Source organism: Rhodnius prolixus, unplaced genomic scaffold (assembly GCF_049639745.1).
Source record: "Rhodnius prolixus isolate KJV_2025 unplaced genomic scaffold, Rpr scaffold_37, whole genome shotgun sequence".
Taxonomy (NCBI): Eukaryota; Metazoa; Arthropoda; class Insecta; order Hemiptera; family Reduviidae; genus Rhodnius; species Rhodnius prolixus.
The window spans coordinates 83,156-109,795 of NW_027411587.1; the positions used below are offsets into that span (position 1 = coordinate 83,156).

Genomic DNA, 26,640 nt, shown 5'->3' on the forward strand with positions numbered 1-26,640 from the left:
CGAAATAGCACCCGCATCAAAGTGGAATGTAAACAGTTTTGGGTTAATCTTAGCGGTTGCCAGGAATTACAAGACTTGCTATTTGTTAGAATACTCTTGAGTAGTTTTCAAATTTGAACTACTTCTCAAAGGATTGAACTATTTATTTGTTGGCGAGTGTTTTGAAATGCCAGATAAGGCAGAAATTAGTCATCAGTTTGGTTCACTTGGAATTCCGGTGAACGAAGACGTGTTGGATCTATGTAAGTTTTCAATTGTGTTTACAGTATAGATTTTTATGTCGTGACTGCTTAAGTTTAAATGATTGGACAAGCTAATTTTTTATGTGTTTTAGGTGAAGCAATATGTAGTAGATACCAGTTAAGTGAAGAGAATTTTGTGGAAGCTTGGGTAGCCTGGAGTTTTAATCATTTAGATGGACAGAGCCCTACTGAGGAAAGATTAACTGAATGGGAGAGCAAAGAACTAAGCAAAAATAAGATGTATACTCCCAAAGTTAATGATAAAATAAAAGTATACAGCTCTACGAAAATCGAGTATCCTTTTTTTTCTTTAAAACATTATTATTTACCACTGTTTTGTATTTATTGTTAGTTTCTTTTTATCAATTCGGCTATAAAATACAATTATTAAATGTGTTGGCAAATCTAGGTGATGTGATGCTTCTTTAAATAAAAGTAAAATTAGAATAAAATTATGAAATGCATAAAATGTAAGCAAAACCTGTATTTTGATGGCTATAACTATGACTTGAAATGTCAGTAATTTTATGTTTTTTAAGTTCGATAGTTAATCCTAAATCCATATCTTTTTGAGTTTGTTGAGTATTATTTGTTTATTTTTGGTTATAGCACTAATCACATTTTGTGAAGAGAAGGATGACAAACGATAATAAAGTAAAGTAATTGCCTATTTTTTCAGGCGGGCTTTACGTCCAACTACCAATTAGGTGTTGTGGTCGGAGGCGATAGCAAACCATTAAATAAAATCCAAGGCCTAAGACCGGGAATCGAACCCAGTACTACAATACATATTAGCTTTACAGGTCTCGTCTCTAACCGCTCGGCTACCGTGGCGTTTGGAAAAAGATAATAAAAGATGTGATAAAACACTCCTGCCCAATTGAATCTCCCAAAACATAGCCGCACAAACGTTCGCCTCCAAAATTGGCATGAATTCCTTTGGGCTCAACTCAGCCGGAAAGAAATGACTGCGTATTCTGAGCGTGTCAGCACTTTTTAATCTTTAGATTTCACCTTAGAACAGTAGCACAATAGCAAAGAAATTCGTAAAGCACAAGACTAAAGATTACGTGATTAAAAAAGAAATGAAAGCCTTCCTATTAGTCGGAAGCCAATTCATTAGTTTCAGTCTTTGACGTTTGGGTTTCACTTTAGCAATTAACCAAAAAATCTCATGTTAGCAAACCAAGTCATTAGAGAGAAAGTGATGTTGAGTCAAGTTGGATTGAAGAAGATCGCCTCAGAATAGTTGTAGAGATGAATTATGTCATTATGTTTGTAGTTACATATTTATCCTTAATACAGTATAAGAACAACACCTACATCTTTGTCTAAAGTAAAAACACCAGAGGTAAGAAATTACAATTCCATTGGAATTAGGAATGTATCAAAGTATTTTAGTGATAAAATAATAGTTCTTTAATCATTAGAATATATTGCTTTCCGTCAGTAGATATGCAAAGTAACGTACAGAGATGGTCCCAGTTGAATCCACATGCCTTTTCTTTATGAAAAGATAATTTGAAGTATTGAATCTTGAGCAGGTTTTCGATTTAACTGTTATCCTTTTATGTTTGTTACTTGATTTAAATGATGTACTCTATTAATACGCTGAAAAGCGACATTAAGTATTCGTCTTAGCCTACAGTAGTCGGAACTGTGTTATGTAGATTATGTGTAGTTAAAGCCCAGTTTTTTAAGGGTACGTTATGTTCAAACTGTTGCTCATAACTACTTATTGCTCTGTATTATGAACGTTGCTTCAATTGCTGCCAAAGATATCCACAGGTTTTGTTTATAAATAAAATTTATGTTTTTACAGACAGCCAGCAAAGGTCAAAATCAAAACCTAATATTTTCACCTGCAAGCTTTTCTCCAGATGTGTAAGTTTAATATTTTATTTTGGTTCGTATTTTATTATTTGAAGTTTATTTTAATTCTAGAGCTAAAGAGTTGAAAGCTAATTGAAATTTGTTTTGTAATATAAATATATGAAGATTTTACTATGCCTAAAGGTTTTTCAGAGGTTGTTCAGGGTAGAAAAGTAAGTCACTTAGGTTCCCGAAACGTTGAGACTTATTTTTCTAATCTGGACAACTTCTGAAAACAATGAGTAGAGATGATGGTAAAAACTTCAACAATTCTGTGTCAAATTTGCATTAACAACAAATCAAATAATTTTATAGATACTCCCCATCCATGAAGTACAATTCAAGAACTAATACAGGACAATCTGTTACAAGTTATGGAAGTGTTTCGAAATGGTCTTCACAGCATAAATCAAATGTTGAAGTTAAAGAATACATTCCCCTAAATATTGAGTGGAAATATTCGCACAATACTTTAAGAGATTTGTCATTATTAATGTTGGATGCTTGTGAAGAATTGGCAGATTTTATACTTTCCAAGAATCAACTACAAGCTTCAACACCTCTTTCTTCAAATGTGTTGGTAAACATTTGTTTTGGTAAATGAGAGACATTTGTTTGCTCTTTGATAAATTAATTTTATATTTTACGGCGCATTAACTACTTTATAAGTAAAAGTCCAAGTTATAATTTCTAAAAATTGGTAAATTTTGCAAATATTTCTATAATCTTTTATGTACAGGAAACCTCTGTGTTTGTCGGACGAGTGGGAGCTTTTGATAAAACAAAATCTCCTTTAAAAATACCACTTCTAGGATTGTTTGAATCTAGTGGTCTTACTGTAGAATTAGATTTAAATGATGCTGCAGATTATGCATTATTTCCTGGACAAGTTATTGCGGTCGAAGGAAGGATATTGTCAAATAAGCTGCTTGCTTCAAACATTTTGAGCTCAGGGATATTGCCTCTACCTCCACAACCTACAATCAAAGGTATATTACCTTATCAATTTTCGGAATAATTAATTGAATTAGAGTTAATATTAATTGAAATATTTGCTATTTTTTAGTCAAGGTTTCTTTTTTCTAAATGGTCGCACTCCTTGTATCTTCTTGGATTCAAGCATCAAGATTAACTTAATCATTCTCTTTACCTTTGTCTGTTCTAATATGATCTTAAGCCTCAACTTGAACTTATTTTCTCAGCCTCAGTTTTTATTTTTCGCGTTTACTTGTACGTATCATGTTTTTTATTCAAAATTAAAAAGCTTGTAAATTAGTGTCTTTTATTTGTGTAAAACAAATTATTATTTGTTTCTTAATTAATTAAATCAAATTCTCTAGTGAATAGCAAACAAATTATCATTTGTTTCAGATGCTGTACAAATAGTTGTTGCTGCAGGGCCTTTCACTTTAAGTGACACACTTTCGTACGAACCTCTTCATGATTTAGTGAAATTTGTAAAAGAAAAACAACCAAATCTTTTGTTCTTAATTGGACCCTTAATCGATGCTAATCATCCAAAAATTAGTGATGGAAATATAGCCGAATCATTTCACGATTATTATCAAAGGATGATTACTAATCTGGTTGATTCATTAAAAGAGTAAGTAATAGTATATGACTTTTTTATTTTTATTTTGCTCGCAATCTTTATTTTTAATGGATTAGGAGTTTAAGAAAAATTCCCAGCTTGTCAGGCTCATAGACTTGAGAGAAACTAGCTAAAAGGCTAAGGATAAGAGCAATTTAAATTAGCTTACATTATCTATTTAAGTCTATTAGTTTCAATCTCTGGTCATAATAAAATATTTATTCCCCTCATAAAATTTATATAAATCCTAAGTCGATGAAATAGGTGCTGAAATGTTTGAAGAAGAGATTTCTTCGAGAGTTTCACTCTCTTTTAGTGCTGAAGACAAGATGAATTCAGATGAATATAATGTATACATCAGAAGATAGTTTTTAAGTTCATTAAGAATGCCACCGATTTACTAGTAAACTATTGTTTGTTTTAGGACAAACACAAAGCTGATTGTAATTGCTGGTAACAGAGAGGCTGCAAGTATTCCTGTGTATCCAACTCCTCCTCTGTGTGCGGGAGTTTCTTTAAGAAATGTTAAGTTCTATCAAGATCCTGTACTTTTGTCTGTAAGTGGAATAGTAATAGGATTAACTGCTACTGATACAGTATTTCATATAGGAAAATATGAAATTTCCGAGTATGTATGACGGATTTATTACATATTTTTAATTCAAACATGCATTTATCTTTTTATGTAAGCTGTTTGAGCTTTTAATTATTTCAGTTGTAAGTCAAATCGTTTAGCTCGACTAGGAGGACATATGCTTCATCAGCAAACGTTTTATCCTTTATATCCGAGTGAACCTGATGTAGGGATTGATATACCACTGTGGCATAAGTGTGCTCGCTTACCTGTTACTCCACATATTCTTATTGCTCCTTCAAATCTCAATTCTTTTGTTAAGGTATTATACAATCCCAAGTATCGATATGATTTATTATTTTTTGCTCCTTTTTTTTGACCTCTTGTACTTAGCAAACCAGCCATTTTAATTTTGCTTCCTTCAATTACAGATTCGTTTAATCTGTTCTAGGACGTTGATGGTTGTTTGATTGTGAATCCAGAAAGATTGACTAAAGGTATGGTCGGTGGTACATTCTCTTGTATTGAAGCTAGGCCTATAATTGATGGAGAGGATTGGAGCACTTCTACTCATATTTCTGCAAAAATAGTTAAAATTTGACTTTTATTTCTTTTTGTTCAATTTGTTTTGTACATAGTTAAAAAATTTGTTGTGTATAGAAATTCAATATAAGGATTAGGTTGTGGCGCGATTAATTTCTGAAGCATAAAGCTTAAAAAAAAAAAAAAAAAAAAAAAAAAAAAAAAAAAAAAAAAAAAAAAAAAAAAAAAAAAATTAGGTCTGTAGGAGATATAAGGCCAAGTTCACAACTAACTGCAACCTAATCATTTTGCGCGTTCATTCACTATGTAACAGCCCCAGTCTACATATGTAAATTTGTGGTGGGGTTCACAAAAGTAAAATTTAAGGTTCAAGTTTGGATTTACCAATAGATGCCACGTCCCTGAAGTACAATTTACACCAGATGTTGAACTTCTAAAATTGATTGGATATTAATGCTACTAAGGGTTCTTAAATATTGAATACTTTAATTCACTTTAAGTTTTGATGATTTATATCATAAATACTACTAAAAACGATTGATAGAGCAAATATTGAATAAATTCCCGTAAAATTGTAAATTTAGGAATTAAGATTAATTTTTTTTTAATTTTACAAAATGGACTACATCTTTGTTGTTTGTTAAATATTTATTTATTTTTATACTATTTTAAATATTTGATTAAACGCAATGTAATATAGCTTAATTTGTTGTAATCTTTTTCATCAGAATCAAATTATATTAAGGTGTTTGTCAGCAATACTTCTAAGATTTGATTTGTCTTGCTGAATTTAGCTTAACATAGGAATAAAGCCTATGTTATTTATTTTTTTAATTAAGGGATGATTGGTGCTCGGAACCTTTGACATTCAGATAATGTTCTCCTGTGCAGAAATGCAGTCTTTCACCGGATAGAGAGCTGTAAAGGGTTTTCAGAACGAGAATAATTAAGGACCGCCACTGGATTCGAACTTGTCCGAGCCCAGGAGGCTGTTAAAAATTGAGATTATTAAAAAATGATAGTGAAATTAATATAACAAATTAGATCATTGCAGTCACAAAAATTACTTAGGCTGGAAATGAAACTATTTGATCTACAATTCATTTTCTGTTCAATAATGATTTCATATCAATTAATGCACTTGAGTATATGTTACTAGTTCAAATCAAACCACGATAACATTTTAGATAAATTATTAAAAAATAAAAAGAAAATACATCCATCAAAAGAAAAAAAATAAATTTTTGAATAAAGACAACTTTGAAAAATTTATTTAATATACCTACATTAAGGAGGGGAGAATGAATACATTCTAACATTACTTATGTAGTATCAAATCAGTTCTCTTCAGGATGCTGAATTGTGTAGAGTTACTAAAATTCCTAGTACTATTAAAACTTGCTTTTGCAAAGCTTCCAAGTACAAGTAAGTTTTTTAATTTTAATAAACTTTTCTTATAATTATAGATTTTTAACAAAAAAAAGTTTTTAATTTTTGAGATGTACAAACAATGAAACTTCATTGATTCAATAATTCAACTTCAATAATTATTGAAGAAAAGAAATTCTTGAATTAAAATATTCTCTGTCGTAGAACAATAAGTCAGTTGTGGAAAAATACATTAACTTTTTTCTCGAAAGACTTAGGATAATCAAATATACCAAAAGACAAATGTACAATTTTTTTAAAAAAATCTTTTAATGTGTTAGGGACATAAGTTGTCTTTAGTTCATATCTCACGATGACTCAAAGAAATCATACAAAGTTAATGTTCTAAATTTCCTATCAAATCTAAATTTAAGTGAAAGCAGGGACTTTCCATTCATTTGGTTTTCGTTCTGAGGAATAGTTCTATCAGTAGATATTAAAATAGAATAACTAATAACATTTGATCCAAAAGTAAGCATTTTATTATTATTTATTTTTTTACATCTTACTTTACTTCTTTTTCTTCCAATATAATTTTAAAAAACGAATTTTTGAAAGAAACTAACGATCAAACATCATCAATCATCAAACAAAGGAATATGTTCCAACCAAAGTAATCCATTTTACGTTAAAATTAAACTTTTTTCCTGTAAAATCAAACCTTAAGTACATAAAAGTTTAATTTGAATTTAAAAAAGGTTCATTTCATAGTTAAAATGGATTACTATGAATTCAACTTTGTGATTTTTTCCTCTCTTCAGTTATTGGCTGTACTTGATTGAAATATTACAGAAAACTGATAGGAAATTAATTCTTGTCTCTTGAATGTCGTGGAGAAGAGGCACACAGTTCATATGGAATACACATAGTGTAGCAACAATTAAATGTAGACATGCAGAGATATTCATTTGTTGAGATGTAAGTTATACCTATTGAATATAATGGCCCCCTATACCTATCTTTTGGAAAATTGAAAAGAAAAAAGTGCAAGTTGAGCTACAAGGAAACTATTCAATTGCCTGAGAAAAGGTAGGGCTGGTTTTTACCACCTATCTATTTTGCAAATGGTAGCATGTAGATGTAATCACCTGAATGCGTTGGAGTTATACTACTTTTCAAATAAAATGTAACGGCTAATGCGTATTTGGAATAAATTACAATCACTGTGGATATTTAGGAGATAGAAAGGAAAAATTTTATCGTGTAACTTTAAATCGCGGTTTGATCCGAAACGGTTTTTTTAATTTAAAAAATTCAAAGGCTTAATAAAAAGAACCCTATATGGATTCATTTTTGTACATTTTATAGGCTGCAATAACTTGATATTGATTGGATAAACTAGTTAAACTCTCAAGGTATTTAGCAATGAGCGTGCCTTTTACAATGGCCAGCCACTTGTTATCCAACCAAATTGATGTGTGTGCGACGAACAGCATGTAAATAGATTCAGGAGGTCGCTGTTGATGTGGGAGAGAGCGATGTGCTCCAACTATAAGATTACGACTTCCTTTCAAGTATATTATCTGCAATAAGGTCATTTGTGAATATAAATATACATAAATTTTATACGTTTGGTTAGTACACAATTTGTGAATGTACGGTCACCGTTAATAGACAGTCACATCCATAAAAAATGTATCGGCGTTGACTTTAAAACATTCAAATACTTTAATAAGTGCTCTGAAAGTTAATTCTCAATTCACTTCCAAATTTCAGTAGTTATCTACTTGTTAGACTATACAAATAATTAATAAAATATTGTTTTCCTAATTATATATATCTAAAATAAACAGGAAATTTTTAATCTGGTCATTTTCTGATAGATGATAAAATAAATATCATAAACTAAACAATCAAGTAAACAAAATAAACGTGAATAATTACAGCACATTTTTGCCTTATTAGATATCGAACGATTTTCACAATAATTTATGGATATCAACTTTGACGAGGAAATTCATTAAAAAAATAAAATCAAATAATACTAATACCCACGTCGAAAGTAAAGCAAGACTCATCTTGAAAAAAAAAAGAAATACGAAAAGTACAAGCGGAAAAAGAGGCCAGAAATGTTCCTCTCTATCAATAGAGATTTTATCAGTAATAAATAAAAATTCATTGAAGTGACTTTATTTAAAGAAATAGTAGATTAAAACAAAACTTTTTTTTTTTAATTTTCCTGGAAAAAGATGCGAATGCATGTTGCAACACAGAAGTAATAAATTTATGAAGTACATTATGAGAGGCATGTTTTTTATTCACACTCTCATTCTAAAGTGAAAAACTTTATCCAGTTACAAAATTCGTTCGTTACTTCTTAGCTTCTGTTCGTCGATCAGTCTAGTTACCTGTGATTTATGACTATGATTCAGATAAGTTCGATATTCAGAGGAATTCTTAACAAGTTTTACTATTATGAAACTAAAAAAAATTCTCAGCCTTCCTAGTAAACATAACCATACCACGCTACTCATCAAGCACAATTTGGTCATAATATTTGAACGTATGATAACTCCGCCTACAATAATTATTTTTAGATGGATTTAATACAAGTAGAATACAAAAAGAACTAAATATATGAACATAAATATGAACTAGGGAAGAGCTACAGGAAGTACAAAGATAATTTAATCAAAGAATTTATTTACTTTCGATATGACATCCATGTGCAGGAGTAAAACAACTAGAATTATAAAAAAAAAAATATATGTTATTGTTCTTACGGTAATTTTCAAAAGTTATACTTGACACTTTTTTTAAAAACAGAAATCTTCATTGGTTTAGTTCTACAAATACCCAGATAATAGAAATAAACCGATTGGCTTTAGTTTAGTCAAAGATTAGTTCCCCAAAAAGCTTTATAAAAATAAATTATTCCGCAGAGTCGTTTAATTCTGAAGTACATATTCAAAATCAATTTCTTCTTTTTTAAGTTTCGAAGCAAGCTCTACGCAAAATAAAAAATGATAGTCATTTTTCATATCTCATAAACAGCCTTTTTTGTTTGCTTTTTCTTTAGAGCATTCTCCAGTACAGGTATTTTGGATATTATACAGAATAATTAGCAAACCCATCACATCTACTCTAGTAAGGTGAGAAAGCATGAGAGGGCAGTGTTTGAGAATATCATTGTACATCTTCCTCGCCAGCTAACTTTTTTACGTTAACTTTGCCAAAATTATTGCACTCAAATTACTTAATTAGCAACATTTTATGAAATTATCAAAAAAATAAAAAATAAAATGAAATTTTGGATGGATAGATAAAAGCGGGTAGGAAGTGATGACAAAGCCTACTTTTTACAATCTAAAAGATCTGTTGTAACTCCCATCAGGGTAGGTTAGCACCAGAGAGAGGTATTCTCAATTATGACCAATGATTTGCAATACAAAGTCGGACCACTAGTTTTGCTCTTAAGAACGTTTTTAATTAATATTTCTCGTTGTAGGTTTTCATGTATAAGGTCTTATTCACTGTATTCAATAGGTGATATTATACAACGCCTATATTAAACGAATACGATATTATGCGAATGATTTGCTCTTTTTGGCATGCACTAAATTGGCACTTGCAAGAACTAGCGAGGAAATGCAGGAAGTTGCTAATATGCTTAGCCTGCTTAAAAAATAAATAAAAAAAAGGAGCAACGTAGCACAAAAGACTCAAATCTTGTTAGATTCCCAGCGTGCGCACGCTGAACTCATTTAGTTTCTGCACAAGTAAAGAAGGAGGCTAAACCACGTGAGAGGGATATGCCCCAAAGAAAGAAAGAGGCAGAGTCATTCCTTCGCAAAGCGTTATTCGGCAAACTAGGTGCCGGAAAAGGGGGAGTCTAAAATAGGAATGGTTGGACGATTTACAATAGAATTTTCAAATTTCAGACATTAGTTGAAGACCACGAAAGTATATGATAAGTGAAGTGACAGGAAAATTCACAATGAACTCTGAGGCCTTTTACAATGTTGCAGAACCATTTAATCAATGAACGAATAATAGGATTTAATGCTTTAGATTACATTTTAGACTCTCGTTTTTTAATTAGCTAGAATATTGTAGCCGTCGTTCTGAACAACACACAAATGAAGATCAATGCACTTTGCATTTCGTTTATTGAACTTTCAAATGAAAGAATTTTCTTGCCCGTATTAAATTCGTAAGGTAGCTAGCTAAATTTGTTATCTGATAAGGAAAAAAAAAGAAAAGAGTTTTATTGGATTACCTTTTTGTTAAATGAAATAAATATCCTTAAAATCCAAGAAATTATCAAATTTGCATTGAGAGCAACAGATTACACCAGGTTTTTAAATTGGTTCTCACAACCAAGATTTGTAGTATGTTGTATGGGCAACGGCCAGACTATTTGACGTCATCGCAACCTCCCTACGTTGACGTTATCGTAGGTAATTGGCACTAGCTGATACCAGTTGAGTTAACAATACATCAGGCGTAGTGTTTGTCATGGATAATTCAAATGTAATTTTAGCTTATGATTAAAGTATGTGGCAGGGAATTTCAAATTTTGGACGCGAGGAAATCAATTGTCAGTAAAAACAGGAGCTAATTTCGTCCAAACTTATAAAACAAACACAATAGAACATATGGGCATACAGTCCAGTCTGGCATTCATGTTTAATACATCATCGGTAGGTACATAGATTGTAGTTATCTGTAAAATATGTAATGTTGAGTAGGCGATAGAGAGGATTAATTTGCCTGAGGATACGCTAAAAAAAATTCATAGAACTATAATGCTCGCCCTATTTGCACACATGCCAGTGAGGGTGGGTTCACCCAGTAGAGGTTAGGAATCTTCACCTCGGCTATAAGACTTTAAAAGGCTGAAATAAGGTAACCCTAACCCTAGACCAGTGGGATACTCTTTTAGTCGCCTCTTACGACAAGCAGAGTGTACTGTGGATGTATTCTTCGTCCCCACCCACAAGGACTCACAGAATCATAGCTTAAAATAATTAATTATTGAAGACAGTCTTTAATTTTTAAAATTGTAGTTAGGTTTGCAATGCCGGATAATATAGCTGATTTTATCCGCCCTAACATGCTTATTTATTGTATCCCTGATCGGTTTCGGATTTTCGTCCATCATTAGATTAATAAGTTAATGCAGGCCATTCTTCACTTGCGTTCCTTCTCTCACTACTCTTGTTGACTCAGAATTATCCTCTAATGCTGAAACCGGTCAGGGATACAATAAAATAAGTGCTATGACCAATAAAATCAGCGATATTAATGTTTATTTTATAGTTCGCTACTGGTTGGGAGTGTTTTGACCACAGAATGACAATGTTATTCTTAATGTTATGGCTGAGTTACCCGCTAAGTAGTCAAGTTACCTGAACGGGCTAGTTCACATCTTACGGGGCAATTGTACGTAGTACATTTCTCCAATCAAAGAAATACTCGTAGTTTAAGAGCAACTTTTTCCTCTCAGAAGATTCCGGTTTATTAGTTCAATCGCTTAGAGTAGAAGTAAAACATAATTATGCGGTAATTTTGAAATTGTTTAAATCCCCTGATCTGTGTGGGCTTGTAATAAATTCGTTAACAAATATTGAAAAAATGTGTTTCCTTCTTTGTGAATGAATACTTTATATTTTTACAGGATATTCAGGAAGACTGTGGAATGCGACCTATACGGATCTCCTAAAAAGGGATTTGCTCAACTCTTACGACAAGTTTGCCAGACCCATTCAGCATACAAACACAACGGTTGTGGATATTGATCTCGAGATAAAACACATAGATTTAGTTAGTATCTTATTTATTTTACAGAATTTACACGCACACAAAAAATAGCAAAGGTTTTACTGTTCAATCAACACTTTTCCTCCCAAACATATTTCGATCCCACGTTCTAGGTAAGTACTTAGAAAAGCGAAAAACTTGGCTAAATATTTAATTCAAAGCTGACTTAAACGAACATCCACCAATAAATGTCACAGACTAGTTGGCAAGCGCAAAGAACACAAGTCAATATTGGAAGTTTTAAAAATGATTAAATTATGAATTCATGTTTTTTTATGGCCACCTGCATTTATGATACTTTCAGTAAAATTTATGGTACTACAATATCAATCGCTGGGTGGTGCTGGAAATTTTTGCATCCAGATCGTTATTCTCATTTCAGTTTTAAAGTTGTTTCGAGTATTCAGAAAGTTGCATTTAAAGTTAAACAAAATAAATAATATTCAAATTTTTATTTAATGATTAAAATTTCTATGATTATTTACATTTGTCTCTTTAAATTGAAGGTTAAATTGAATGAAATGTTTTCATCATAGTGCGCTATAAAGCTATAATGTAAAGTTTAACTTTTAGCTGGTGTTTTTTTTTAATTAAATAGATGATTTATGTGAATTTGTACTACTAAATTTCTCATCGTGGTAACTGGCATAAAGTTATAAACGATATCCTACAACTTTGTCATGTACACGAGTACCGAGAATGCTTGAAACGCCTCATCCACTTAGATTTAGTAGATATGTTGCTGTTCTTCGCAACTTCTTCGTGGTTTTCGAAACTGACGACTATGTCGAGGTGGAAATGGAGGTCATATAGTCGTGTGTTAAGAAGTTTGTCGTAAAGAGAGTGAGAGAGAGAGTGATAGGAGAGAGAGAAAGTAACTTTTGTTAATCTCCATTAGTTCTAAATGAATATTCTTTTTTGAGGTCAGAAATAATTCTTTCAATTGCGAATCTCAGATAATTATTTTGTTTACTTTTATTTTACAGGATGATACCAAATGCTTGTTAACAGTAAACGCTTGGGTGAAATTGGTAAGTGGCATAATCATTTCAAATAAGGAAAGGTATATTAAAATAAAAATTGCTAGAGTTTATGATTTTAACATGAAAGTGGTAGTATTGATTGTGTTGTTAGTCGTGGTTCGACGGCAAACTGAGATGGGATGCGGCCGCGTATGGAGATCTGGACGTGCTACACTTAGCCGATCATGAAGTTTGGGAACCCGACATCGCTCTCTATAATAGGTATTTTATTTTTTAACATTTATAAGATTTAAAGACTTTCTAGCTACCGTCAATATTTGTGATGTCAATCTTTTTTTTTTCATTTTCTCTTACTGTAGGTAAAAGGAAGTATTGCGCTTGTGTCAAATTTCCGATTTCGTGTTTCACAAAAAATATACGTTTTTAGACCCATGCTCAATCACCTCAGACGTTTACTCGCTTTTAGTTGGGAAAAAGGTAGTTCTGGAGGCGAGATAAGACTATCCGTAATTATTTTTTAACAAAGTTATCCAAATAATAGATTGAAAAGTGTCACTAGGAAAAAGTAAATATTTTCTCAGTTTTAAAGATTGTGGAAAAAAGTTGGAAGTCCTAACAATGCTGAAATTACAAATGAAATTCATTCTAAAAATAGAATTGCTTGAACCTTCCGACATAAGAGGACCATATACGTTTATGAAGTTAGTAACCTTCTCGGACACCTAAGTCAATGACTTTGGAGCTATTAAATCAGTTATTATTTTGTTGCAGTACTAACTATTCCCTTAGAGCTTTAATTGTTCACTCAAAGAAGACACTAGCTTTTTATTGGAGTTCAGTTATACATTTATTCCTACCATTTATTATTTTTATTTCTAAATGAAGAACCTGAATGCTATTTAATAAATTTTAAGAGAAATAGAAGTGTGTGGCGATGGTATCCTTTAATACCAGTAGGACTATTTGGTTGTAGGTGATCATTTTTAGTAACTACAGAAGTAATGTGTTACAGTTAGGTCATTAATTTAACTTTGAATACAGTGTAAAATATCCGTTATATTATATTTAAGTACTTAGCGTTAAATTGCTTGCCATCTTTGTATGTTCGCTCTACTTAATGATTGTCTGAAAGTTAGAGTCGCAATGAACATCAGAGAAATCGCGAAATCTGGGATTTAGGAGGGAGCATTTACCAGTAATTTTTTTTGTTTGTTCTGAAAACAATAGAATAAGAGGTAGTTTAGCAAGGCCTGCGGTTCACAAACAGATATCAAAACATATCTAGTTCGGGGCGCCTGAATGGTATAATTAGTTGCCGCGGAGTTGACAGAATCTAACTGGAACAATCTTGCCCTTGCAAAGTGCAAATATCTGACGGATAGGATTACCGTTGAATTTCCTGATGTAAATATTAGCAAAGAAAGTCGTTTTTCTTATGCCTCGTTGTATTCTTATGAAGTTTATGAAACATAAAAGTTTATAACTTTTTTAAGAGAGAATTCTTGGGTGGTTGGGAACGTAGTAATCGTTTTTTGTTTTAAACACGACAAAAAAGTTGTTTTATTTTTGAACGATAAGGACTTAACTTGTAAAAAATAAATATTTTTAGAAGATCCATAAAAACACAAGTGGTCAGAGTAAAAGAGACTTTACGGGAAGATATAGGAAAACAGCTTGCTCCAAAATTCAGAAGTTTGGTGTGTAAGTTTCGTTTACCTTGAGGGTTACACCTTCTGCTAAATGCTTCGTCCTTTAACAAGACATTTCCTTCTGTGTCCAAATACTTGTATTTATCCACTGTATTTTTTCATGATTTAATACGTAATTGCTATTAATATTTTTAATAGTTTTTAACTAGTTTATTTTTCGTCAAACTTTCTTAAATTGCGAAGAGAGTAACAACATGAATATTCGATGAAAACGCTATTCAGAAAATTTGAAATTGTGAAAAATTCACATACCAGGAGTAAGAGATAGTGAAAAATTAATTTTAAATTTAATCGTGACTGATATTGCGGTTGAAGGTGAACGCTCCACGAGATAAATGGAATGATCTTACCTGTGGTAAATGTTTTCCTATCAATAATATTAATGGCCATTTGTCTTATTTCAGCTTCTACACAAGTATATAGTTTTAATAAATTTCACAGTACTATATAATTAAACAACTGTTTGGTTTTCTAGCGCCCTGGGGAACAATATGGACCATTATGGAAATACCCACTTACTCGCCTACCCAAATGGAGATGTACTGTGGGTACCGCCGGCTCAGTTCTCCGTTTTCTGTAATCTAGATCTTTCTAAATGGCCTTTTGACAAACATACCTGCACATTGATTCTTGGATCTTGGACCTATAATGGAGAACAAGTAGATTTAAGAACTAAAGGCACAAAAGTAAGTTATAATATACTACATTGTAAATTGGCCGTTTTTCAATAATAATGAAACAAATCTGTTTTTTAATACCATTTAAGAACTCATTAAGCTTTAATATTGAGCTCATTGAAGTAAACAACTTGGATCTTACAAATAATATAACTTGGATTTGGATGACAAACACGATGAATTATCTCTGTTTTCTTAAAAAAGTGTAATACCTCAATACAATTTTGTCTTTAATTTGACCGAAGGAATATTGCCGAGGAATATTATCTTTTTTTAAAAAAAATTGCGATTGACTATAACTGTGCCATTTTCGAGTACAGTTTGGAAGTAAAGGTCAGAATTCGTGCAAAGACTTTAAGGATGAATTACTCGATTCATAAACAAACATAAGGCACTACATTGACTTTCTTTCGCTAGCAATAACCAGAAATACCCAATTTCTTTGGTGAAACAATCAGTACTTGTTTATTCTATTATTTATATTATTTGGTCCACACAGAAAATGTTTAGCTGTCGAATGCTGTTTAGAGAATTGAAGGTGGGAATTTGTAAGGTCAATTTTGTAATTCAACAGTGTAATGTGGTATACGCATTTAAAGTGTTATATTGCCTCTTTGAATTCTTATTTTCCAATTATTAATTCATTTTCATTCAATTTAAGATTAATTTAACTTTAGAAAATTCTGTAGTGAAAACCCAAATTTTAAAAACTCTAATTATAAAACAAAAGAACAGTAACATGAAAAGAGTGAAGCCAATAAAGGCTGCGTTTTTAAAACATTAGAAAAGGAATAAAGAAGGCTTGGAAAGGGCTAAGAATTTCTGGAACTTACACAATTCCTGGCATTCAAGCTTTCAAGAAAGCAGATCGGATATAGGGTGTAAAGATAATAAGTATGCCATTTTGTGATCACTGATTTTAGAGAGTATATCAGTACAGAGAAATGAAAAGAATTTGTACCGCCGTGTAGTAGACATATTGTTCTTATTTTATTTACTCTTTTTTATGTCCCCGGAGAGGCTTTGATTTTTGGGCATCAATATGATTCTCAATAATTGACTGCGGACATTTACTAAATTTAAATTTGAGTGCTGAAGTTATCGCAATTTGTAAATTACAGAGTATGATGATGATCCTACACTAAACTTACGTCTTTCTACAAATTATTGTGAGGCCTTCAGCATTTATCTGCAAAAATGTATATAAACATTTAAGTTATTTGTCGTTTCTCACAATTCCTGAGCTATAAAATAGGCAGTTTTACTTGGGATCCCGGGGTTTGAGGAAAGTAATGTTAAATGTTCAGTTAGTTCTGCTAATTTCACTGGAACTTCAATTCTAATACCATTCCTTAGCTTAAAAGGATTCTCAAAGGAAAAATATAGTTTATTGAGACATTCTGTAGCGAAAGTGTGCGGACATTTTAATGGTTAAGCGTTAGTAATAATCTTATAACATGCACCTCAAAATATTTTCATTCCTTAATTCGTCCACGTCAGTGCTATTCAAGCCCGTTTTTTACCTAATTTCCGTACAATGTTAAGTTTATCGTTTCTTTATAATTTAATGCTGTTAGAATATAAAGAAAATTAACCCATCATTAATTAAATGTGATGTTTAAAAAAATGTGCTTGAATATTTGTTTTTAATTATCACCGTTATATTAGTATCACATTTTAGTTAGAGCGCTCATATTATGCTTTGACAATTGATATTAAATTTTTATTTTGGTTCAAAAAAATCATAATTGTACTTTTTTTACTTTTATTTATCTTGAATTCAATTTGCTAAGAAACATTCTATTAACAAAATTTCGTTGTAATAATTTGGTGATTTGAAATTTCTCTAAATAATACTTATTGCTTCTTAAAGTTGTAAGAATACATCTAATGTCTGATATTGTGGTTGGAGGTTTCAGCTCATGTAGAGACAAATGAATGGGAAATCATAGAAGTAGTTAAAAGAAGAAATGAACGTCGTTACAGTTGCTGCAATGAATCATATGTGGACGTACAGTTCAATGTTACAATAAAACGAAGATCTACAGCCTATTATCCAGTTGTGATTACACCTGCTTTTGGTATGTTTAAATTCTTGAAAATAATAGATTAACATTCCACTTCCCGTTTTCTCGAGATTAGTTTTCATAATTATTTGAAACATGTGTGCCTCCTCACTGTGCTTGCCTTGTCCAACATCACCACAGCTTTCTGTGCAGTGAGCAAGTTTTTTCTTTCGACGAGTTTATTGGGGAGTGGACCATTCTTGCTGATTCGCTGTCAGACTTTCGTATTTGCACTTTAACATGGTAAAGATACGAGGGTCGTTTGAAAAGTCCGTGCAAAAATAAAAAAAATTTTCAATTTTTTGGGGTAAACCTTTTTTATTTTTCAACATAGTCTCCTTTTAGGCTTATACACTTCGTCCAACGCTGCTCTAGTTTGTTGATCCCTTCCGAATAATAGGATTTGTCCAAGTCTGAAAAATAGCCATTCGTTTCTGCAATCACCTCCTCGTTTGAATAAAATCTTTTTCCCGCCAGCCATTTCTTCATATTGGGGAACAAATAGTAGTCCGAGGGAGCCAAGTCTGGAGAATAGGGGGGATGTGAAACGAGTTGGAACCCTATTTCCATTAATTTTGCGACCACAACTGCTGAGGTGTGAGCTGGTGCGTTGTCGTGATGGAAAAGGACTTTTTTGTGGGCCAATCGTGGGCGTTTTTCTTGCAGCTCGGTTTTCAAACGGTCCAATAACGATGAATAATATGCACCTGTAATAGTTTTACCCTTTTCCAGATAGTCGATGAGGATTATTCCTTGCGAATCCCAAAAGACAGTCGCCATAATCTTTCCGGCCGAAGGAACGGTCTTCGCCTTTTTTGGCGCAGATTCCCCCTTGGTAACCCATTGTTTAGATTGTTCTTTGGTCTCAGGAGTGTAGTGATGTATCCATGTTTCATCCACAGTGACGAAACGACGCTTAAAGTCCTGCGGATTCTTCTGGAACAGCTGCAAACCGTCCTTGCAACACTTCACACGATTTCGTTTTTGGTCAAGCGTGAGCAATCGCGGCACCCATCTTGCGGATAGCTTTGTCATGTCCAAATGTTGATGCAAAATATTATGTACCCGTTCATTCGAGATGCCCACAGCACTAGCAATCTCACGCACCTTCACTTTTCTGTCATCCATCACCATATCATGGATTTTATCAATGATTTCTGGAGTAGTAACCTCAACAGGGCGTCCAGAACGTTCAGCGTCACTTGTGCCCATATGGCCACTCCGAAAATTTTGAAACCACTTATAAACTGTTCTAATCGAAGGTGCAGAGTCACCATAATGTTTAGCAAGCTTCTCTTTAGTCTCCTGAGGCGTTTTGCCTTTCATAAAGTAGTGTTTAATCAACACACGAAATTCTTTTTCGTCCATTTTTTGAAAATCACTCGACTTCCTCAATTCAAACGAATGCCAAACACAAAGAAATAGACCGATCTGGCTGAAACTTGGTGTGTGTCCTTCCAAGAGATGCTACTAACTAAACATAACCTCGATACGCGCCAGTGGTGCTATCTCTCTGACTTTGCACGGACTTTTCAAACGACCCTCGTAATGTTACGATCTAGTGAGACATCAGTGTCTAGAGGACTATTTTTTGACCTAAATTTGGTTTGAAGAAAATTTAAATTATAAATAGAAACAATTTATTTATTATTATTGTTTTATAAAAAAACTGCTTTCTAAATGACATTTGTTGCTAATTGATTTTCATTTTGTTTTATTTCTATTTATAGCTGGAGGATATTAATATTTAAAAAGCTTTTCAGAGGTTTTTAATTTGCATTTGGGAATGCTATTAATGTTTCAAAAAATATATTTAATATATGACACCTAATTGGTAGTTGGACGTAAAGCCCGCCTGAAAAAATAGGCATTACTTTTCGTATATTAAATACATTTTAATAGAATTTACTTTTTATATTTATTTAAAAGTAATTAGTTTTCTATTTGATATTCTGTTATAATGGAGGAAATGAACACTGTTTTAAACATGATGACATCACCTTCAGCACTAATTAAAACAATTTAACTGGAATCCAGGAACAAAATTAATCTGTACATGGTTGAGAGTTAATGTTCTTTTCATAAACTGTATTTCACCGCTTTAGAGGTTTTAATGAAGGATATTACTTAACATCTTAAAACGATTTTTTTTTCTTCTACAATTTTAAGTGCGTTATTTAATTATAAATTTTGATAGTAAAGTTATTGTCTTGTAATTTTGTTTGATCATAGATTTAAATGATTGTAAACCTGGACAATCTGGACAAAGTATATTGATCTATGAACAAAACGTTCCCTTCTTCAAAGAATTCAGTCATTTTAGAATTCTTTACGAAATCTTTCACGCCTTCGTTAACACTTTTTTATTGTACATCATAAGGTCTGCTTAAAAGTAATCTACAGAGTCCATTACTAGTCAGACTTCGACTGGATTTTTCATTATTAAATATGCATTATCTTCATAATTGTCCGACAATATATCACCAAAGAGTTTAATAAGTGTAAAGCCTTACGACTTCTTTTCCTCGACTGTATGTAGAAGGCAATCAGACTGCAGCACCGTTCTACTGGGCAAAGTTTTCTCCTCCGTTTAGGGTTTGAGTTTGTCAGTTAAATAAATACAGTTGAATGGAAAATATATCTCTTGCATGATTTGGTTTAAATGATTAATAGTGTGTTTGTATTGTTCTCGAGCTTTTATGAAGTACTCAATAAATTTTATTGTTAAGCCGTTATGAAACTTCTCATCCGACCACAAGAAAGTGCATCTAAAATAGCTCAGGCTGAGAAAAGGAGTTCTAATTTTAGAAGAAATTAATGTAACATAATTCTGTTACATCATGATTATGTAAAAGGTGGAAAATAGTTAAAAACAAGTGTTCAAGTTCAAGAAAGAATAATATATTTTGATATCTCAGGAGTAACTGATGAAAATTGAGAAATAGACTTCATTTCTACCCATCTAAGACAATTCTCTCCATTTTTTACTTCGGTCGTAGGCAACACTATCCTCACTAAAAGGTTCCCAGAAGGAGAAACTCTAAGTTCAACTAACTGAACATGAAGTTGTTCTTGAATGTATAGAACAAATATCTAATCATGAAATCAGTATACTATCAGTGAGTTAACTTTAAAATGTTTCTTTAAAATTTTTGACCATCATCTGACCACCAAGCGTTTGGGAGAAATGTTTCTTATTTTGTTAATAATCGTAAAAGCCGTAAAGTATTCCTTAAAAACAACTATCTCTGCCAGGGTCTGCTGTATTGTAAAGGGGTTAGGATTGTCAATGTTAATTATGTTGATGTTTACATGCTAGGATACCCACGAAAGAACACCAGGAACTCAAAGACTATTTCTCACTTGGAGTAACTCGCTGTTGGCGATGAGAAGTACTATATCAAAGTGTCAAGTTTTAGAGACTGTTAATGGATAATTGAATACAAAAAATTAGGTTAAATTGGTCTTAAACTAGAGAAGAGTAGGTTAGAAGGGCAATGGCTATAAGTGAATCCTCTGCTATCTAAAAGATCTGTTTTTCTCTCTTTAATGTTGTTGTGTTTTTGCGATGGAAAGAGATTATTATGTATGTATTGTCGATTGGATTGCAAATAGTTGCACACAATAACTATCTCTGCACTCATATCTATTAAGTGAGGGTCGGAGTGTTAGTGTTGTTCGTATTTAACAGGTATGTACAGATCTCTAAAGAAATAGCTACTGCTCTTTCCCTGTTGGCAAGACTCAAGCTTGGAGGAGAAAGTGTTGTAGACGAGTACACTTGGAAAACAAATAATTGAGAGAACAAATCGGGAAAACGATTTTAAAAATTCCAGTATTTTTGACAAAATATCATTTCTCTCAAATGTAATAATAGAACAGAATTCCAACTTACAAACAAACAAAAAATGCTAGAAAGAGAGAAAGAGTAGAACAAGTTAAGTTATCGTATACGAGGAAGGTAGGACTGAGCTCTCAGTCAGTTTTAAAGTTAATGGAAACACTAGGAGTTCATTCTCAGATATCAGATTATATGACGTGTTTTTTCACAATACATTCCTAAAATGAAGTAAATAAAAAAAAAACATACAAACCCACAAAATGATAAAAATCACAAGGAAATAACGTGACGAAAAATATCACCACAATATGAAAGATGGAATGAAAGATTATACGTAGGGGTGTAGAAATGACATTCGAGGAGATAATATCACTTAAAAATCTGAAGCTCCCTGAAAATGATAAAAAAAAAAAAAAAATCACATTGCATTGTGTTTACATTTTTACATGGTGTTTGTGAGACATATACATATATGTAAGCGAATATATATATTTATATATTTGTGCTCACTACAACATAATCAGTATCACATGTGAATATGATGTAGGTTACAGAACTAATGGCTTGATTTTGATTTCCCTTTGTAACGGTATGTGATGAACTGGCGGTCAATATGTAAGTCCTAATGGAAGATTTGATTAGAAATCTAGTAGGGAGCGTTGGCTATTTTTCGAAGGATCTTCAGATTAGAAAGGTTTTTCATGGAATTAAAATTTTGCACTGGAATGATGTTTCAAATCACTAAAATCGCCAACCTGTTTTAATACCAGAGTCGTTTCGAATATTAAGGATTCGAAATCTCTCTAGCCGGAATGTAACTAGAGAAACGATTTTTTTCTTCTTGTTCTCAAAAATTGTAGATTATTTTTAAACTCTTTATTATTATTATATTTTCTCGAGACTATCCACCTCCGCGCCTACTACTTGTCTTTGATACTTCTTCTCAGGAAAATTATGTTTGCTGAAGGTTCTCAGGAAATTGTTAAACTAAGCTTTCCTCTAAACTGCATTTCCAAATTGTATACATCATATTTTCTTCTGCTACCAATCCACTTGAAGTATTTTTTTTGTTTTACTCTTCACTAATATGATGCGCTATCTGAAGGTGACAGATATTGTTTTACACATGGCCACTTTACTTTACAGTGTTGGAAAATTCACTGATATTTGCTAATATATTTTCTTATCTCTCTTTTAATGAAGTAAAAGAAGATGCGTTAATTTAATCGCAGCATGTTGAGAAAATCAAGCATTTAAATTATAATAAAAATATGCGGAGTACTCTGTGTGAGTACAAATTACAGTTGTACATATTTTATTTTTTTAAGTTAAAATACAGTATGTTTAAAGTAATTTAATAAACAAGAAGAATGTAATATGTATGTTGCAGCTCTGGTAATGTTGACTTTGGGTGTATTCTGGTTGCCGCCCCACGCCATAGAGAAATTTCTTGTGTCTGGTCTAACAGCCCTACTAATTTGCATCTTCTTAATATATTTTGCACAGAGGCTGCCAGTTATGGGCGTCAACACCCCGCTTATAGGTAACTACACCCTTTTTTTAAACTACCTTCTTATTTTTGTCAGTTTTTTTTTTCTCTCTTTTTTAATATCAGACTTTATTATATTTTTTATGACGTCGCCCTGCACAAAGTCACAGCTCCCTTCTTAGCCACATGAATATTACAGAGGATAATTCTGACGCAGGCACTTTTTACAAATAATTCCTCACCATCTACCTGTGAGTGCGGGGTTGGTTAGTGGGCGATCCCCTGGAGACTCACTATAGTGAACCACATAATTACTTAACTAATGAACTGTAACTACCAACAACGAACACTGTTCGAAAAATGTTTATAAACATACCTCGCCCTAGGGAGCAATTTTTTTTTGTATTCACTTTTCAAAATTTTTTCTTTATAAATTTAATATTATTCATTATATTTAAAAATTAACAATTTTATATTTAATGGGGTAAATAATAAAATAAGACTTTTACCGTTAAATAAAGGTTACAAGTTAAGGCCAGTGTTGAAATAAAGCCCGTTATATTTTATAGTAATTAACTAGATGAAGGATTGTTGTATTTTTCATAGGTATTGTAATTGACCGATAGTTTCTTGTAACCGAGCGGTTAGAAATAGACTAGAAAGAGTTAGTAGAAATAAGATCAGTTAAATAATAAATTGTTTAATCACTAACTTGTAAAAAATATAAAAAAAAAAATGAATAATCTGATAGTGTCATTTCCGCTACGTATTTGAATCTTGTAACAATTCGACTGGAAGAGTACAGATTCTCGCAACATTCGAAAGTTACTAAGCAAAAGCAGCGTACCTAAATTCCAGATGTAAAGGTAAGGAAAGGTATAATAATGATAATCATTTATAGCTTCAATGGGATTGAAAAAATAACTGCCATTTCAGTCTAGTAAAATTTATTTTGCCGAGCTTTCGACCTAGGGACTCAGTCCACAAGATCCACAAGACAGAAGACACACCAACCCTGAAATGTAATAGTATTACTTTCTAAACTAGCCCTGAAGATGACCTAGTCCCTAGGTCGAAAGCTCGGCAAAATAAATTTTACTAGACTGAAATGGCAGTTATTTTTTCAATCCCATTGAAGCTATGAATCAGTCACCAAAAAGAATGAACAACCATCATTTATAGCTTAATTTTAGAGAGTAAAACCGAACCGAGAACTTCGATATTGATATTTTTCTTATTTATTGCAGTTTAAGTTAAATTTACTCAATTTTTGTTTTTTAACAAATATTACTTTTATTAAATTAGTTAGATTTATGTTCTGCAACTTCAAATTTATGCAACAGAAGAACAAGGTGGAATGTTTCCAAACAGTGAGTAATAATTCTCACTGGAGAATCTATTATGGAGTTTTGCGGGTACGTTTGTTGAGTTTAGCAGTTTATTGTACGAGAAAACTCATTGAATGCTTGAATAAACCATTTTGGTTTCCCACACTGCATGTCTCTATCTTTGAGATTACTATCATTGTTCCGCAGGTTTTTTGGACCTTATCCTTCAACCAGAGGGTCCACTTATTTCCCCTTCTTCTTTCTCCTCATTTTTTCTCTCATCAAATTTTCTAGGCGAACCTTCCTTTTCATTGTGACTACGCATGGGACCTGTCGATTCCATTGGATTCGATCAACCGAATATCTGAGATGTTACTTTTAGATATCTTCTTCATTTTCAGTATTTAACTCATCTTCATTTCCTGGAGAAGCCTCATTCGATTAGATGTCGAACTGATTTAGAATGATAATCAGGATTATGAACAGCAGTGAGGATGATTTTTCTGATTACAGTTGATGATAAGTGTCCTAGCGAAGGAAGGAGTACATTGAATCACGTTTGGTGATTGACTGGAGATTTCCCCACAAACTTAATCATTCCTTTAACGCATATTTTTTAAACAACAGAGACCAACAAAGAAACCTACCAATTATTTTTACTTTTTTATCTTATTTTTTTTTTTTTTTTGCAGTTGTATTCTATTCGTATCATCTGATAATGGTAGTCATATCGATGCTGATCTCAGTGATAACCTACAATCTACATCAGTCCAGTTCTCCAGTACCATGGTACATCGCCAGCATTTTAAGAGGACCATTGGCAAGTGTTCTTGGAGTTCAAAACAAAAAGGTAAGTGTTTTTCTTATTATTTTTATTTATTTATTTAAATTTCTCATTGATCCACTTGAATGGAATCCATTCTTCTTTATCCACCGTGTCCACTATATCCCTGTATTTCACAAATTTCCAGCAAACTGTTTCTATATCGTCTTGAACTAAACCCAACACATGGCTAATTTAAAAAAAAAAAAATTCACAGAATTAATAGCCATTCGGTTAAATCTTTGTGACAATATGACAAAAAAGTCTGAGTAACATTCTTAATGCATAGCAGGATTGTTATGAAATAGTATTTTGAAACTTCTGTGTTTTTGCGAGAATAATAACAATTACATTGACTGATTTTAGATGCATTATGATGAGGAAATGACCGGTACTGGAGAAGAGTTACGCCAATATGAAGACAACCAAGGCGATCGGCGACTATTGACTGGAAGTGGAATTCGACAATGGACATTAGTTGCAAAAGCCGTCGACAGAGTTATGTTTACAATATACGTAATAACGTTCACTTCACTTGCATTAAGATGTTTTCTATAAAAAGAAGAGGTATATAATTTTGTTAATTTTGAATTTGATGTAAGAGTTAATATTGAAATTGACAATATTCTTTCTTCTTTTTGTAAGAGATTTAATTGGAGTTGTATTATATTCGACGACAGTAATGTACCATAAAATAATAATAGGATAAAAAGTTCAGTACCTTTTCAGTTAATTTGATAGGAACCTAGCTGTTCGAGAGCAACCTGGATTGCCGAAGTAATCATTTCTTTTTTAAATTACAATAGTTATTCTACATCTTGTGATCCGTAGCACAAATAATTATTACTCCAGCGCTGCCAAAAAAGCTGTGGCTAGCTTATCTATCATCTTGAGGTAATATTCCCATACAATTGGCTCACCGCAGAACTTTCTTTACCAATTTTACTAGGAGTATTTTTTTTTTTCAAATACTTATAATTTTGTCTCATTTTTATTTTTTTGCTCTGTTTTAATAAATTAAATGTTTTTGCAGGCAATCAATGAAATAAGGAGAAACTTAAACATTTAATATTGTAGTTGAAATTTGTTAACCACAGAATAAGGACAAGATAAGAAATTAAACAAAAACTGTTCCATTTAATTAATTTAAAGAAAAATTATTGTCCAATTAAAAATATTATAACTGATTAAAAGATATTTTATATTTAAAATATGTACTTCAATCATTTAAAAATTGTAGAATTTGGTAGTAAAAATTAAATCACTTCACACTATTGTTGTTTTCATTGTTCTTACCATCCGTAGAAATAAAAGCTCAGAAAAGCAAAAGATCCATACTTCTGTATTTTTTTTCCAAGCTTTTTTCAAGTTTATCAACAAATTATAACGGATTTGAAGAAGTACCATAACGATAATGGAGGTTTAAGGGCAACCAGTGTAAAGAATGAGGGGAACATTGGTGAGAGATAGTAGCCCTTCGGGCCCTAAGTCCTAAGTCTGAGGGCACCTGCATTGTAATCTAATTATAAGCAGAATAGTCATTAATTTAATGTATGTAACAAAGAGTTAATTTTAGACTCCTTAGAGTGTTCCTCAACCAACAGTGTGCAAGGTCGTATTATAATAATACATTTTTTTTTCCCATTTCCACACTAGGTGACAAAAGTATTGTAGCGTTAGAGTATTCATCGAAAATATCCGTTTTTGAGGT

The 26,640-nt window shown here is 32.1% G+C and overlaps 2 protein-coding genes and 1 long non-coding RNA gene across 5 annotated transcripts; 2 read left to right on the forward strand and 1 right to left on the reverse strand.

Moving 5' to 3' along the window:
* PolA2 (DNA polymerase alpha subunit B) lies at positions 1-5,527 on the forward strand. Its single transcript, XM_074116807.1, has 10 exons — positions 1-242; positions 335-536; positions 1,554-1,593; positions 2,065-2,126; positions 2,430-2,694; positions 2,854-3,103; positions 3,486-3,717; positions 4,130-4,333; positions 4,421-4,601; positions 4,731-5,527. Exons 1-10 carry the CDS (start codon positions 167-169, stop codon positions 4,878-4,880), a joined length of 1,662 nt encoding a protein of 553 aa, XP_073972908.1. The 5' UTR covers positions 1-166; the 3' UTR covers positions 4,881-5,527.
* LOC141448454 (uncharacterized) lies at positions 4,712-10,921 on the reverse strand. The gene is made up of 2 exons (XR_012455035.1): positions 10,470-10,921; positions 4,712-4,857 (listed from the first exon to the last, which is right to left on the reverse strand). It is a non-coding gene; the product is annotated as an uncharacterized lncRNA (long non-coding RNA).
* On the forward strand, positions 6,131-26,203 carry LOC141448446 (acetylcholine receptor subunit alpha-like). Of its 3 annotated transcripts, XR_012455002.1 has the most exons (11): positions 6,131-6,247; positions 11,871-12,016; positions 13,000-13,044; positions 13,148-13,257; positions 15,181-15,391; positions 17,286-17,463; positions 22,680-22,832; positions 24,799-24,956; positions 25,296-25,496; positions 25,659-25,823; positions 25,963-26,203. XR_012455002.1 is itself a non-coding variant. In XM_074116808.1 (10 exons), exons 1-9 carry the CDS (start codon positions 6,175-6,177, stop codon positions 25,485-25,487), a joined length of 1,266 nt encoding a protein of 421 aa, XP_073972909.1. In that variant the 5' UTR covers positions 6,131-6,174; the 3' UTR covers positions 25,488-25,496; positions 25,963-26,203. The 3 variants fall into 3 exon arrangements, 2 of the variants coding, with proteins under 2 accessions (XP_073972909.1, XP_073972910.1); XM_074116808.1 differs by lacking the exon at positions 25,659-25,823; XM_074116809.1 differs by lacking the exon at positions 25,659-25,823 and having other exon boundaries at positions 17,295-17,463.
* The last annotated feature ends 437 nt before the right edge of the window (positions 26,204-26,640 follow it).